The sequence below is a fragment of the Moschus berezovskii genome, chromosome 16, assembly GCF_049115385.1.
Source record: "Moschus berezovskii isolate FMDL1 chromosome 16, NW_MosBer_1.0, whole genome shotgun sequence".
In the NCBI taxonomy this organism is placed as follows: Eukaryota; Metazoa; Chordata; class Mammalia; order Artiodactyla; family Moschidae; genus Moschus; species Moschus berezovskii.
Genome location: NC_142475.1, coordinates 74825501 through 74840374, shown reverse-complemented (window position 1 = coordinate 74840374; position 14874 = coordinate 74825501). Strand labels below are relative to the sequence as shown.

General features: G+C 39.3%; 1 protein-coding gene across 4 annotated transcripts in view; it reads right to left on the bottom strand.

The window, feature by feature from the left end:
• TOX (thymocyte selection associated high mobility group box) overlaps window positions 1-14874 on the bottom strand; it is a 330347-nt gene that overhangs the window by 160470 nt on the left and 155003 nt on the right. For all 4 annotated transcript variants that reach the window (XM_088844457.1, XM_088844456.1, XM_055432473.2 and 1 more), the window contains one exon: window positions 2878-3120. In XM_088844457.1, coding sequence (XP_088700583.1) covers window positions 2878-3120 — 243 coding nt within the window. The remainder of the gene's footprint in view (window positions 1-2877; window positions 3121-14874) is intronic.

Here is a 14874-nt window from a genome sequence, read left to right as displayed (position 1 = left end):
AGTACCCTTCTCTTGTCTCTAGTTGCTTCACATTTGACTCAAACTGTTTCATACTTAGTTAAGGTTTTTCTATAGTTTACAGCTCCTGAAAGACAGTGACTGTATCTTATCAAACATCTGAGCTCTTGCAAACATTTAGAGCATTTAAAATGTACACACTGATCAGTGGTTTTCCAAACACATAATAGTTCAAAATAAGAACTGGAGAGGCCCCTTGTTTCTCAAAGGAATTAGCAAATTCCAATAAAGTCTATCTTTCCAACTGTATTAGATTTCTATTCCAACTTTGCAGTATATCAGAGTCTGGCTGTTGGAATACAGTCAGAGATCCAAACCTTGAAACAGAATTCTAAAAACAAATTTCACCTCCAAATCTACTTTCTCCAAGACCACGCTGGCTTAAAAAATGAATTTAGTATAGCTTTAATGTTAAATCAAGGTAATTAACTGGATTTATGCTGTCCAGGACAGTAGCCACTAGGTACATGTTGCTATCTTAAGTGTAATTAAATGTAATTAAAATGAAATAAAATAAAAATTAGTCCTTCAGTCACGCTAGCCATGTTTAAAGTGTTCAATAGCCAATGACTCTTGCTATTGGATGGTAGGGATAATAAAAAAGCCATCAGCACAGAGAGTTCCATTGGACAGTGCGGAAGCCTGTCCGAAGTCTTGCCAAAATTGGATTTGTTGGAGCAGCTTTTAACTTGAAGCATAAAATGCTAGGACCAGTTCTGTGAGGAGGCAGGGCAGATGTCCACTTCAGAATACGGTTTGGAGGTACTGGGAAGTCTCACCATCCTATGAAAAACCCTGACAGACTCACGTGCCAAGAACTGGAATAGCACATCAGAGTTTCACTTGCTTGGCTTAGGCCAAACAGGATCCCTCTGCCTTGTAAAGTGTGCAAACACAATGTTAAGGGGAAAAACACCCAAGTTCAGTTTCTAAGTGTAAAGCAGCATAAAGAATTAGGATGAGAGAAGCTCATGATAAGGAAAGAGGGAAGGACTGTAGAGGAAGGGCCTAGACAGTGGTGCCTCACGACTGGGACTAGGGCCAGCCCTGAGCCTGTCAGCTGAGGACCGAGCGACCAAGAACAGCAAACCTGGGCAAACTCCAGGTGAGTGTACACTGAGGTTACACACTCATCTCTTAAAGAGTGAATGGTGAATTGGGAGAGTCCTCGGGATGCTAAGAAGGCAAATTATATGAAAGGAAAGGGTTTTGAGACTAAAATTCGAGGATCTCACTATCCTCCTATAGCGCAACCTCATGAGCACACGAGGCAGAGGTGAGGAGGACGAAACTGGCATTCCTGCACTGCATTCGGTCCTTCCTCTGCTTCTCAGTGAATAGGGGAGCCTAGAAAGCATGACCTGAATGCCTTATTGGCTCCTGAACTGGGTCTGAACCTTTGCCCCAAAGAGGAATAGGCACATGATTTTTCAAGGTCACTACTTTGAAGTAAAACATTATTCAGATTTATACAGCGTATTTTCTAAAAAAAAAAAAAAAATCCATCTTCCATTTTATGAAGTCACACTAATATTCATAGGATAAATTTATACAGTGTAATATCATCTAAAAACCAAGACAGTAGTGTAGAGATTTTTGCTACTGCTGGTGCCAGGAACAAGTCCTCTCTTTTAGGCCAACCAGCTAGCTGCCAGTTTTGCGGAGAATCCTACACCCTATCACGCCCTGTGGCATTAGGCTCAGGACTTCATTCTCCAAACTACAAACAGATTTCTTTCCACTCTCCATCTCCCCGCGTTATGTTCATGGTTAACAGCAAAACCTTCCAGTGAAGTCACTCAAGTTAGAGATACATCCCCAAATGATTTAGATAAGTGATAACATCAAACACTTTCCTATCAGCAACAACATAAGATAAGCAAGTTAATCGATTTGCTCAATGGGAATATGGCAGCACCGTTCAGTGACTTATGAAAATGACAACAAAGATGGTTGGACTGTTAAGTGACTGAACAATGGAACCAAAGTAAAGACTTCAACATCCCACCTGTCATTCATTATAAGTTTCTATTAACCTCAGAGAGTTTCATGACATGGTAGAAAGCTCTGCCCTTGGCCATATACTGATGATAATATTTTTCACTCCGTGAGATATAGACAGAGAAATTATTAAGGTTTTAAATGACATAACAGTCAGAAGGAAAGATTTTATGATGTCTGTATTCTCAAGCACAGGATGCTTGTTAAAAATACAAACTCTTGGACTTTTGGGTAGGGGCTAAGAATTTAAGTTTTGCTAGTTTTCTCACGATACATATTCTTACTAAATTTGAGAAGTGTAGAACATTAGAAGATTCAGAGTAAAAACAAAGTCCAAGATACAGGAACATTTTAGTGGAGATAAATTTTGACCACCCAAATTATACTTTCAAAATAAAGATGAAAATTGTTTTCTTGCTTTCTGATTATATAAATTTGTGGGATTTGAGAGAGGAAAACAGGGGTGAAACCAACCTTCATAGCAGTTCCCAGAAGATGTGGGGGGATCTTGCTTGTGGTGAGAAATCCTGCACTAGATGAGACATGGCACCTTCATGATGAAAGCTAGTAAGACAGTTTGACCACATGACCGGACATTCAGTGTCAAATAGTATTTAGTACTTTGGGTTATAAATATGTGATCAAACATTTGGTTAATTGATTTTGCCTTGACTTAAATATAAGATGGAAAAGTGTATTAGGATTTTACAGGATTTATGGAGAACATTTTCCATGGCTGAGAACTATTCTAGTTTCAGAAAGCCATTTTATGATGATTGAAAGCTCCTCGCGTGAATTTACACTTTGTCACTGTGGTATCCCCCACTCCCCAACACAAATCAGGAATCAGACTCTTACCACAGAAATGGAGTTGGGAAGCAGTGCTCCGTCTTGTCCCAGCATATTGGAGACGGTGATTTCAGGTAGGTCCATATTTTGTGGATGAAATGGTAGCAGGCCATTATGGTTCATTGGGTGACACAGAGAGTGGTAACCAGGTTCGACCTCATTCAGCTGCACCAGAGAGTGATCCGGGAGGGAAGGAGGAGTGATGGGCGGAATGTTAAAGTCTTCACTTTCCAGGCTTGGGCCAGGGTAGGACTGAAAAGACAAGGTGATATTGTTACAAATTACCATCCCCTTCTCATCGTGGTGAACAAGCACTCACGACCCCTTCAGATATTATTACAAGCAGCATTAAAGATCTGGCAAAACATTTCCAATACTCAGATTATCCTATCGCAAGTTCTCTATTATGCATGGAAGAAAACTGCCTCAAAGGCATAACCACTTCTCTTATAAACAGTGCTTCCATTAGGCAGTTTTATTTTTCCAAGAAGCTGAGCTCAAACAGATTTCAAAGGTCCCATTAAAATTTTCCAGAGTTTTAATCTAGCTGAATACTTTTTTCACAGGAATTGTGGGGAAGGAAAAGCAATTTATAAAATTAATATTTGATCAAACATGTTTCGTAGGGCTCCCTACTGCTCAGATCACGAGATGTAATAAAATGAATTCCAGAAGTTCTGAGGTGAATGCTTTTGTGGTTTGAAGTGCTACAAGCTCACAACTGACAAAAGACAAAAACTTGGTAAAGCTGTAACTTAAATATGTTGTGTAAGTATGGTTGCAGAGAAAGTTTGACATATGAAGACTATGCCATTAAAAGCTATTTTTATCATGAAGATTATGTCATCAAAATAAAAAGTAAGATGGTTTTCTTGATTTCTGACTATTTACATTTATTTGATTTTCCTCTGCTGCTGCTGCTGCTAAGTCGCTTCAGTCGTGTTCGACTCTGTGCAACCCCATAGACGGCAGCCCACCAGGCTCCCCTGTCCCTGGGATTCTCCAGGCAAGAACACTGGAGTGGGTTGCCATTTCCTTCTCCAATGGATGAAAGTGAAAAGTGAAAGTGAAATCACTCAGTCATGTCCGACTCATAGCGACCCCATGGACTGCAGCCTACCAGGCTCCTCCGTCCATGGGATTTTCCAGGCAAGAGTATTGGAGTGGGTTGCCATTGCCTTCTCCAGATTTTCCTCTAGTAGACGACAAACTCAAAATCATTGAAATGCAGTTCGGCTAATTATGAAAGGCAAAATAACATGAATATCACTATAATAATAATTTAGGAATAAAAGTCATTTAGTAAAATAAGTAACAACATATGAGTGGCATTTTCCTTTTAGAAAGTAGCTTTTAGATAACACAGGAAGGGAGGGAGCAAAGAAGAAAGGAAAAAGTATACGAGGACACTGCTGCTTAAAAACAGAATGTGGTAAACACGGAACTGATTAGTAAAATGCTGTTACCAATTCATATCAGAACACAGTGTGAGTCAGCAGTCTTTAGAAAGCAGGTGCCATAATGTGAAGGAAACAAAGTAGGTCCAGATAACTCTTGCAAGCCTATCTTCCAAAGTAAGCGAGTCTTCCTAGTGTCTGAGCATGTGGGTAACAAGGGCTCACTTGTCTGACAGCAGCACGCCTGCTGGAGTGTGCAAGATTTGAAACGAGCAGGCAGAGGGTAGGAGCCAAAGAAAGTAGTCTAAGGTATTCATGGGGTGTTCAGCCAATAAGCTGCATACTCCTGCTTCCAAGTGCCTGGGGTTATTTTTTCCAGATGGCGTCTATTTGTCTAACAGAAAGAAAATCTTCAAGTTGCACTTGCTAAATGTTGTACAAGTTTTGATATATTTGTTTAGGTTTTGTCAGAAGACATGATTAAATGAAGAGCTACTTGGAACATCTGGCATGGAGACCTGGTCACGTAGAGGCACGTGTCGGTTACAGACTGGGGTGTATGAGGGAAAGATTTGATTCATCTCTGCAGATAATTTTTCTTAAGCATCTAAAGTTCTGCTAAAAGAAAAAATCACCAGCACTATAAGTTCAATCATAAGTTTCCAAATTTTCCTGTTTACAGTATCTGTCTCCTGACTAAAAAATATATTAGTGCTTTGTGTGAAAACTGCAAGTTTGATTAAATTCTCACTTGCCTAAAATATTTTAGACCTTGAATCTGTAGATCTAAACCATCAGCTCCAGGTACAAGTATTCATATAAGTAAAGGTAAAAGATGGAAAATGGGGGAGGGGAGAGGAAGCACATTTATCAATGCTGACTTTGTGTAAAGCACTGTACTGAGTCCTTTGACTATGCTGTCTTCATTTAATCCTTACAATAATCCTTTGTGTGGCTATTCTTACCCTGTTTTCCTAAAGAAAAAATTGAGAAGCTAAAGTTAAATAACTTTCATTTAGCTGGCAAGCAATCAGTACATTTGAGGGATGAATATAAGAAGGAGGAAGGTATTTTTAATTCTAATACTTGTGTAATGTTTCATTTCTATTATTTTGTTAAATTGAATGATACAAAGTTGCTAATACTCAACTGTTTTTGATTGATAAAATTTTACAATTTAAGAGTTTGTATTAGTGTCAGCCTGGTCCCGAATTCTACCCCAATGCCCATCCCATTAAAATCTAATATTTACTCTATAAGAGCACAAGTATTCATAATTTGTCTTTTTGTCAATATTTCAAAGGCTGAACTTGTTGATACATATCTTTTAAGAAGTTATCTGATGTCTGTTTGAAATTTGCCTGAATAAGGTACAATTAATTCCAGTCATAAGGGAAAAAAATGTTTTTAACTTCATAAATGCCATTAAACATCTGAAAATACCCAGGGATATTCTACCTATGGTGTACTATAACTTACATTCTAGAATTTCTCCAGTCGTTAAATCTTAATTTGCGGTGTTTTAAAGGAATTTAATTGGTATCACGTTACATCCAGTGATAACAATTGTACTGCAATTTAACTAAACTACATGGTTTACTTTCATGTAATTACACATTAATGTTATTTAATCCATGTACTTATATAAAAAAACCCACAGATCCCACAACTTAACCGGTAATGGGTAGTATGTGGATCAAGAATTTTAACAACAAAAGGTTACTTAGTAGTTTCTGTTCTTTACATTAGAAGTCATGAGATGGTTATTTGCCAGGAGCCTATTACAGTGTAAATTGATGCCATATAAAATTATCATGGTAATTGCATAAATGTCAAAATGTCACAGAACTTAGAAAAACTTCACTGCCAGACTAATTACTAATTACTTTTTAAATCTGGAAAAGAGTTAGGTAATTCTTCAACACTGACTTCCATGACATGACTTTATTTTGATTTCTTGAAATCGAGTTAAGTCTGACTTAACCATAGTAAGTTATATATTAGAGGCAATTTGCAGTTTGGGGAGTTATGTAACAATCGCTTTTGACTCAGTATTTTCCCTCATTCTCCACAAAGCTGCCTGGTTACAGTCAGCATTCAATGCTTGTTGAATGAATTAACAAATGAATCACTGAACGAATGCATACAAGAGTAAGTGAATGAGAAGAAGACTTTTTCAAAGGCATTAAGTTTATGAATATACCCATGCTATGGCATGGGCATGAATAAATACACTGTATTCCCAAGAATGCACTGGCTAGATGGTACGGAATGCTGACTGCTCAGCATGTCAGGAAGTGAAAGTACTATATCCTGTGAAAGAGGTACAGGCTTAAGCAGCCCGAGAATGCTGGGGTGGGGTGGTTTGGTGTCCCTCTCTGGCTATCCATCTGTCCCTCTGAAGTGGCTTGCACTCACCACCCCATGGTAACGCAGAAGTCCCAGAGGATTCCTAAGGGCTCTTTGGGGCTCCTGGCTCTCAGGAGTTGTTGGACCTAACCCCAATGCAGCTAAAGACCAGGCGGAAGCCTAAGTTCCACATCAGGATCCCAAGGGTTGGCTCCACTAGACAAGTTATAGAGGGTGAGAGGGTGCTCTGAGCATAGAAACTGGACATCAATGATGATACCAGGGGCTGAGTAGTCAGAGAAGCTTCAGTGAAGGTCATTCCTTGCACTTTCTACCAATTCAGGATCCTTTTCTGACTCGGGCTTATTTTCTTCCTTCAAGTCTCAGTGAGGCCAGGGATTAAAAAACTTCCATCCTCCAATTTTCTTGACACCAAAAATCACTTGATCCTAAGACCCTGCATGAGGTCTTAGGGCTACATATTTTTTCAGCCTGAGTTAGAGGCTAGGGGGCTGAGTTCCAGGGTACAGTGCTGAAGAAGAGCAGGTATGGACCCTCAAGGTGGCATCATCTTCCTGATCAGCCTTGATAGTGCCGTTCACCCCTCCCTGTGTAGAGATCAGTTTTCTGTGCAGTCTGAGCCATGCAGTTGCCTCCTCCCCAAGAAATGACAGAAATCAGTAGAGACCATCTCCACAAACGAAGAGAAAGTACTGAGTTAAACAAAGGTATGAAATTCAAGCCAGTATGTTTAATTTTACCTTGGATCTTCACCAAGTTAATGAATGGTGAACTGGAAACAAAGACACATGCAAAGTGATTTGCTCTAAACCATAGCCAGTCAGCATGATCCAAATGATTCAAAGAACTCAATATTCGATCACTGCTATTTAACCAGACTCTCCTGATCCCAGGACTTCTCACTGGTCCCAGACAAAGGGATGACTCATTCTACTGCTGGTGCTAGGACACGGCTCTGTCCTCGAGTTGGGTGGGGGGGGGGGCTCCGTGAGTCCCCGTGTATCTAGGGGGCAGAAGCCAAGGTCAGGAAACGTGGGAAGAGTGGGCAGTGCTAGTACAAGGCTTGACTACCACTGGAATGTACACAAACTTCTCCAAGGCCATGAGGGAACTTCTGAGAGCATTAAAGTAGTAATTCCAAAATATTATCATCCTTGAGAGACTATTTCTATGGTCCTAAATAACAGATCCAGAACCTATTCAAGTCAATTTCTTAAAACCTTACCATTGGTATTTGCATATTTAGCTTATAAAAAGTGCTATATCTTTCTCTGAAGAGGAGACAGATTTTGGACTGGTTGAGAGTACTTATAATGCCTCCATAGAGACTGGTAAGAAAGAAGGCCACGTGGTATGCTGGAAAGATTGGAGCTTCTGGAGTCCAGCAGACGGGGCTGCTCCAGGCTCTTGGAAGCATTTATTAGTACCCATTTATTATTCTGGGGCAGCTTTCTTACTGCTGGTGAGCCTCCGTTTCAAAACCTGCTTTATGGGTTCTTAGGAGCATGAAGACAGAAACATAAGATGGGTAAATGCCCAATGATATATGTCTGCCACATAGAAAGTTCTTAATAAACGGCAGCTTTGGCATAGCTATGCTTATTGTAAAATGGGTACACCATGAATTGGGTCATATCTGAGAAAACAAACACGTACAGACCAAACAGGAGAGGATTAGACATCATAATATAGGAATTTCAGTATATTTACCATTGATCAGACCTCACACTTAAGCAGTGTTGCCCCATTCAAACATAATGTGTTCATTTAATTGCTCCCTATAAATATCTTTTGTCTTTATTTTAATGGGAATTAAACTGCAATTTTGGAATTAAACTGCAATTCTGAAATTAAAGAATAACAAGACAGTGGGAAATGATGAATAGGTGAAGAATGCTGAAGAGCTCAGACAACAAGGACCTCAAGTACAGAGGGCCACAACTGATTCTTCAGAGAACTCTGCTGCAGGCCAGCACCCATCAGTACTGACAGTTCCAACCTACTAATCCACGGATGAATCTGTGAAGCAGAATTTCAATATCTAAGTTTGCAACAAAAGCTGTATTTTCTAACATATTGTCTTGTGTCCAAAGGAAGACCATATTCCCTTGGAGACTGCGGTCAAATTTCTAATCAGATGGTTTGTTTCTGAGACAAGAATCAAGAATTGGGCTAGGAAAGTAACAGAAGAGCCTTCTCATATGTTTTGATTTGATCTCTGGGGAACCTTTCTAGCCACCTGACAAAAGCCACTGTCCTTCCCCTTGTCCAACCACCCCTGACATCTCCAATTCAGTGAAAAAAGAAGGAAAATCTCTCGCCTGGTTTCTGGAAGATCTCATTCCCCTGCCTGCTAAACGACATTTCTTTTTCATCATTTTACTTTACATATTCCATAGCCTGGGTATCCTGTTTACATTGCTTTCTCCTTCTACAATCCACACTTCCTTTCACTACAGTCCGTCCTTAATTTTTGTTCTTATTCTGAATTATTACATCTAGATAGATAAATTAAGCTGATTTTTCTTTTGACTACAGAGAATTTATATTTTTTTGTACTGTTTAGATAAGAGGGTTAATAAATGCTGACCAGGAACAAACAATGGGAAATCTCTTCTGGACTTTGTATTTTCTTCTAAAAATCTAGTTTCTCTACAAGAAGGGTCTTGTATTTGTGGGTCACTGTACACACATGGTATTCATTATAAAGAGTGTTCAATCTTTGGTGACAAGTCCCATAACTCAGAAGAATTCAAAAGGTATCATCTTGTACGTATCTTTAAATTATGTGAAGGCTTCATGTGATCATGCACACACTAAAAATATGGCAGTGGTTAGAACACTGTAAAACATGTTTCCCACATAGGTCTTTATTTGAAAGATAAATAAATAGCACTGCCATCAAATGTATATGAAATGCCTTAATTTTTAATCTATAACATAATTCCTGAAAGTTCAGGATAGAAAAATGCCTGTGTTTGAAAATGTTTCATCTTGTATTATTAAAAATTCTTGTTGCATAATTTAAATAACTGAATGAAAAGCAAAGTAAATTGAGTTCATTAGGAAAATAATAAACTTCCTTTGTATGTTTTCAGAAGTTAAGATATTGCATGTAATGATGCTTTCTCTCAAAAGAGTTTAAATAGCATCAACATTATCTCCAATTTCTTTTGAGAAGACCTTCAGAAGTAGGTATTTTTCAGATTCTTTTGTCTCTGTGTGAACAAGGTTGATAGCTTGAAACTATAATGTATTACTGTGGAAAGCTTCGGTCTGTTACATAAATCATCTGAACACTCAGCAAGAATTGTCCAACAGTGCCATTGATGTGCTCAAGCCAATGATCCTGCAAACAATTTTTTTGTCTTTCTTCACATGTTAGACAATAGCAATAAATCATCTTCATTTAAAAACACACAATGCACTAATTTTTCAAGCAACAGTTATCAAAATGCAATTCTGGGTAGAACGCACCACGTTTATTTTATTTGTGCTCATGAGTTTTTGTAACCTCTTTAAATAAAAGGTAATCAGTGCTTCATCTGTCCTAGAAGCATTTGTTGTGTACCTACTATGTGCAAAGTGTGATTTGAGATACAAAGAACTACAAGAGTTTATTATAGAGGAAGTAAATTAGACGAGAGAGAAAAACTTACGCTTCCAATAAAACAGCATGTCAATTGTCAAGCTAAGTGATATCTGGGTGTAAATGAAAGAAGAATTATTTGAAGCTGGAATGACGGGGCGCAGGAAGGTTCTTATAAGCAAATTTACCCTGATAATAGGACCTGAAGATCAGACACTTCTGCTCAGATGCAGTAAGTGATGAAGGGAGGACCACGAAACTGACGAGCAAATCCGGGCAATGCAGCAAGAAGGTTCAACAGGGAGGCCAGGTCTTCAATCTCTAAGAAAACTTCAAGGGCAAGATTAAGCCCACTAAACAAAACAAAGTTTTGGGGTACTGAGCCCAGTGCGAGCCTCTACTGGGACTCATTTTTATTAGATTATTAAAAACGGTCAGGGTGCAAAGCCTGAATGAAATCAGAAAACAGGGTTAATGTGAGGCCACCCCAGACGATTTCTGACACTGGGGCCAGGCTTGGGAGAGCTATGACCCTTGAGGTGGGGTTCACAGGCTGAAGCTTTAAGGATGTAGTGGGATCAGGACAGTGGGCTAAGCACTCTCAAAGCAGGGGTGAGAGGGATAGGGAAACCCAACACTCTTCTGGGTGTCATGACTGCTGCTAGGGCCATTCTCCAGGATTTCAAGAAAAGTCCAGAAAAGTCCTTAGCACTTACATACAGGCGTTTCTCTTGCCATAATTCATTAAGGATGCTGGAGTGGGAAGAGATTTATTTCCTCTCAGTATTGTGTGGGGGCCTACAGGAGTCTCTGAGCTGTATTTTTAGGGGACATTTTAAAATCAGGTGTTGTGTGCTGCAGTCATAAGGACCTTCTCCTTGACTGAAAAATAAAGCTTCTGTGAAACAAACAATGTGTCATCCCTCCCCCTGTATTCCCAACCACACAGGGGTGCTGATTAGGGAGAGCAGACTGATGTGGGGGAGCTTCTTCTGAAACCCTAGTAGAGGCCCAAGGATGTTCTGCTAACAGGTCATCATCCTACATTCAGTGTTTAAAGGGGATAATTAAAACATCTAAAGTTTCATTGCTTAGTATAAATTTCATGTACAAAAACTGCCTATCCTTCTTTATAGTTTTCCAGATGTCTTCAAGTCTCACATTGAGTTCATATATTCTGAGATTCAGTTCTACACTTTTTTTTTTTGGTTTATTTTATAAATAATCCATGTTAGAGAGAGAAAAAAGAAAAGAAAATAGACATGAAAAAGTCACATTCTTTCAAGATTCTTTTTAGTCCATGTTTGGTATTTTGTTCTGGAATTTTGTTTTATTTTTAGTAACCAAAGTCAGATCATAATACTCTGATTTTGGAGCTAGAAACACTATATGCAGTACTCATCTCCTCTCTTAGCAGATGTAGGTACTCAATGCTCCTAAACCTTAGATTCCAAATCTGTAAAGGAGGGATGATAATAGTATTCAATTCATTCAGGGTGCCTCAGGGTTAATTGAGATAAATGAGATAATATAACCCTTGGTTTTTCTAGTAGTCATGTATGGATGTGAGAGTTGGACTATAAAAAAAGCTGAGTGCCGAAGAATTGATGCTTTTGAACTGTGGTGTTGGAGAAGACTCTTGAGAGTCCCTTGGACTGCAAGGAGATCCAACCAGTCCATCCTAAAGGAAATCAGTCCTGGATATTCATTGGAAGGACTGAAACTGAAACTCCAATACTTTGGTCACCTCATGCAAAGAACTGACTCATAAGAAAAGACCCTGATGCTAGGAAAGATTGAAGGTGGGAGGAGAAGGGAATGACAGAGGATGAGATGGTTGGATGGCATCACTGACTCAATGGACATGGGTTTGAGTAAACTCTGGGAGTTGTGATGGACAGGGAGGCCTGGCATGCTGCAGTCCATGGGGTCACAAAGAGTTGGACATGACTGAACAACTGAACTGAACTGAACTGACTGAAAAATAATCTGAGTAATATAATAGCTCATAAGAGCTATCAATAAATGTCAGCTGCATTATTATACCATCATACAATCACTTAAAATGGATTGTGAATATTTTTCATGCCTATAAATAGCATCTACATTATTGTTAACAACTGCATATTACGTCATCTTCTATAACTTACTCCAGTTTCCGGTAACTTATACCAAACATTTAGTGTATTTAGGGTATTTTTAGTTTTTCTCCTTTATGAATCACATTGCAGTGAATAACCTTAGGTATGTTTTTCCTTAGGATAATGTTCCAGAGTCCTATGCTTAATGTTCTAGAGTTCTATGCTTATGCTAAAATGAAATTACAGAATGCCTGCTTGAGAGAAAACCTCAGAGACTATATACCCTCACTCCATAGATGAAAAAAATGAGGAGTAAAGAGGTTAATTGTCACCCTGCTTATTTAACTTATATGCAGAGTACATCATGAGGAATGCTGGGCTAGAAGAAGCACAAGCTGGAATCAAGATTGCTGGGAGAAATATCAATAACCTCAGATATGCAGATGACACCACCCTTATGGCAGAAAGTGAAGAGGAACTCAAAGGCCTCTTGATGAAAGTGAAAGAGGAGAGTGAAAAGGTTGGCTTGAAGCTCAACATTCAGAAAACGAAGATTATGGCATCTGGTCCCATCATTCATGGGAAATAGATGGAGAAACAGTGGAAACAGTGTCAGACTTTATTTCTTTGGGCTCCAAAATCACTGCGGATGCTGACTGCAGCCAGGAAATTAAAGACGCTTACTCCTTGGAAGGAAAGTTATGACCAACCTAGACAGCATATTAAAAAGCAGAGACATTACTTTGCCAACAAAAGTTCATCTAGTCAAGGCTATGCTTTTTCCCGTGGTCATGTACGCATGTGAGAGTTGGACTGTGAAGAAAGCTGATCGCCGAAGAATTGATGCTTTTGAACTGTGGTGTTGGAGAAGACTCTTGAGAGTCCCTTGGACTGCAAGGAGATCCAACCAGTCCATCCTAAAGGAGATCAGTCATGGGTGTTCATTGGAAGGGCTGATGCTAAAGCTGAAACTCCAATACTTTGGCCACCTCATGCGACAAGTTGACTCACTGGAAAAGACTCTGATGCTGGGAGGGATTAGGGGTGGGAGGAGAAGGGGACGACAGAGGATGAGATGGCTAGATGGCATCTCTGACTCGATGGACATGAGTTTGGGTGAACTCCGGGAGTTGGTGATGGACAGGGAGGCCTGGCGTGCTATGATTCATGGGGTCTGAAAGAGTCGGACACGACTGAGCAACTGAATTGAACTGAACCGAAAGAGGTTAAATGATTTGCTTGTATTTAGACAGCCACTTGAACACAGGGAAAACTCATAGCATCATTACATAAAATTTTTTTACATTCAATAGTTGAATAAAATACAGGGGTTTTAATACACTATTTAAAGCATGAATGGCCTCTGAGCTTTAATAAAATTTTCTTTTTCAAGAAACCTGTGCTGAATTGACTTTTGCTTATGGTCAGATTCTTCTTGCTAAATCATACACAGGGAGCCAACATGGATTTGAGCATTCAGGGTTGGCCTATTTTTATATGTACATATTTTTATGTAAAAGTTAAAATATAAACTACATGTGTTTATGGTCATTCTTTTCATTTTTCCCTGTGGTACAGAAATCAGTAAATGTTGGGTATGTAAACGGACTTTCTTCATGAAAAAGCCAAATTAGCAGAGGAACTAAACAGACGGCCTGTGTTCTTGGTTTGCCTCCTTCAATAAAGGGGGACAGAAAAAGGAAAGATCATCATTCTCTGATATGCAATTTCTACTCTTTGGATCCTTCCCCAGGAAGTAGTTACAAGTGGATCCCTAGGTATCTGAGTATCATCTTACTTCCCATGGTCTTTACTTCCAAGAAAGCTTCTGCTGAAATGGAGCTGAAGATAGGGGTGAGAGGGAAAAAAGATGAACAACTGGAGATAATTTTCTGAGTTTAAAGAAGCTAGGGTTCTTCTCCTTCAGTTACGCAAAAGTTGGATCCCTGGGAAAGCTGGAGAAAGAGGATGACATCTTCGATGGAAAGACCTTCTAGACTTTGTTTACATTTTGGTCGAGAAAAAGAAAAGCTCCAAGAATAGGAAGAGTCCTCAACCCAGACAAGAAAAGCAATGAAAATACACAGGAAATGGGGACAACTATGGTTGCCAGGGTATGGAAAAGATGGGGGAAAAGGAATCACTGTTTTGGATAAAAGAAGCCAGGCTCTGCAAATAAACACCTCTGCACAGTTTTTAATGTGTGTTTGAACAAAGTATGAAATTGCTGCTTTGGTAGGGAAAAGATGGTCAAATACCTGCAATTTCATTTGGTTTGACCTGCTATTTTTCAGAGTATCCCCACACAAGGTAACACGTGCAGTTATGCGAATACTAACAAGGACTGAGATTAGCACTGAAATTAGTAAACATTTTGACCTTAAAGTTCTAAAATACAATGTGGCCTTATGGCCCAAGGATGGAGTCTGACTTGGGCATTGGGCCTTCCTGGGCCAGAATTGGAACTGGAACACGTACTGTCTTTTTGATGTTTGGTCAGTCCCTCTACCACTTTCATCCTCCGGGGACTGTTGTAAGGATTCAATGAAATAACACATGCAAAGCCTTA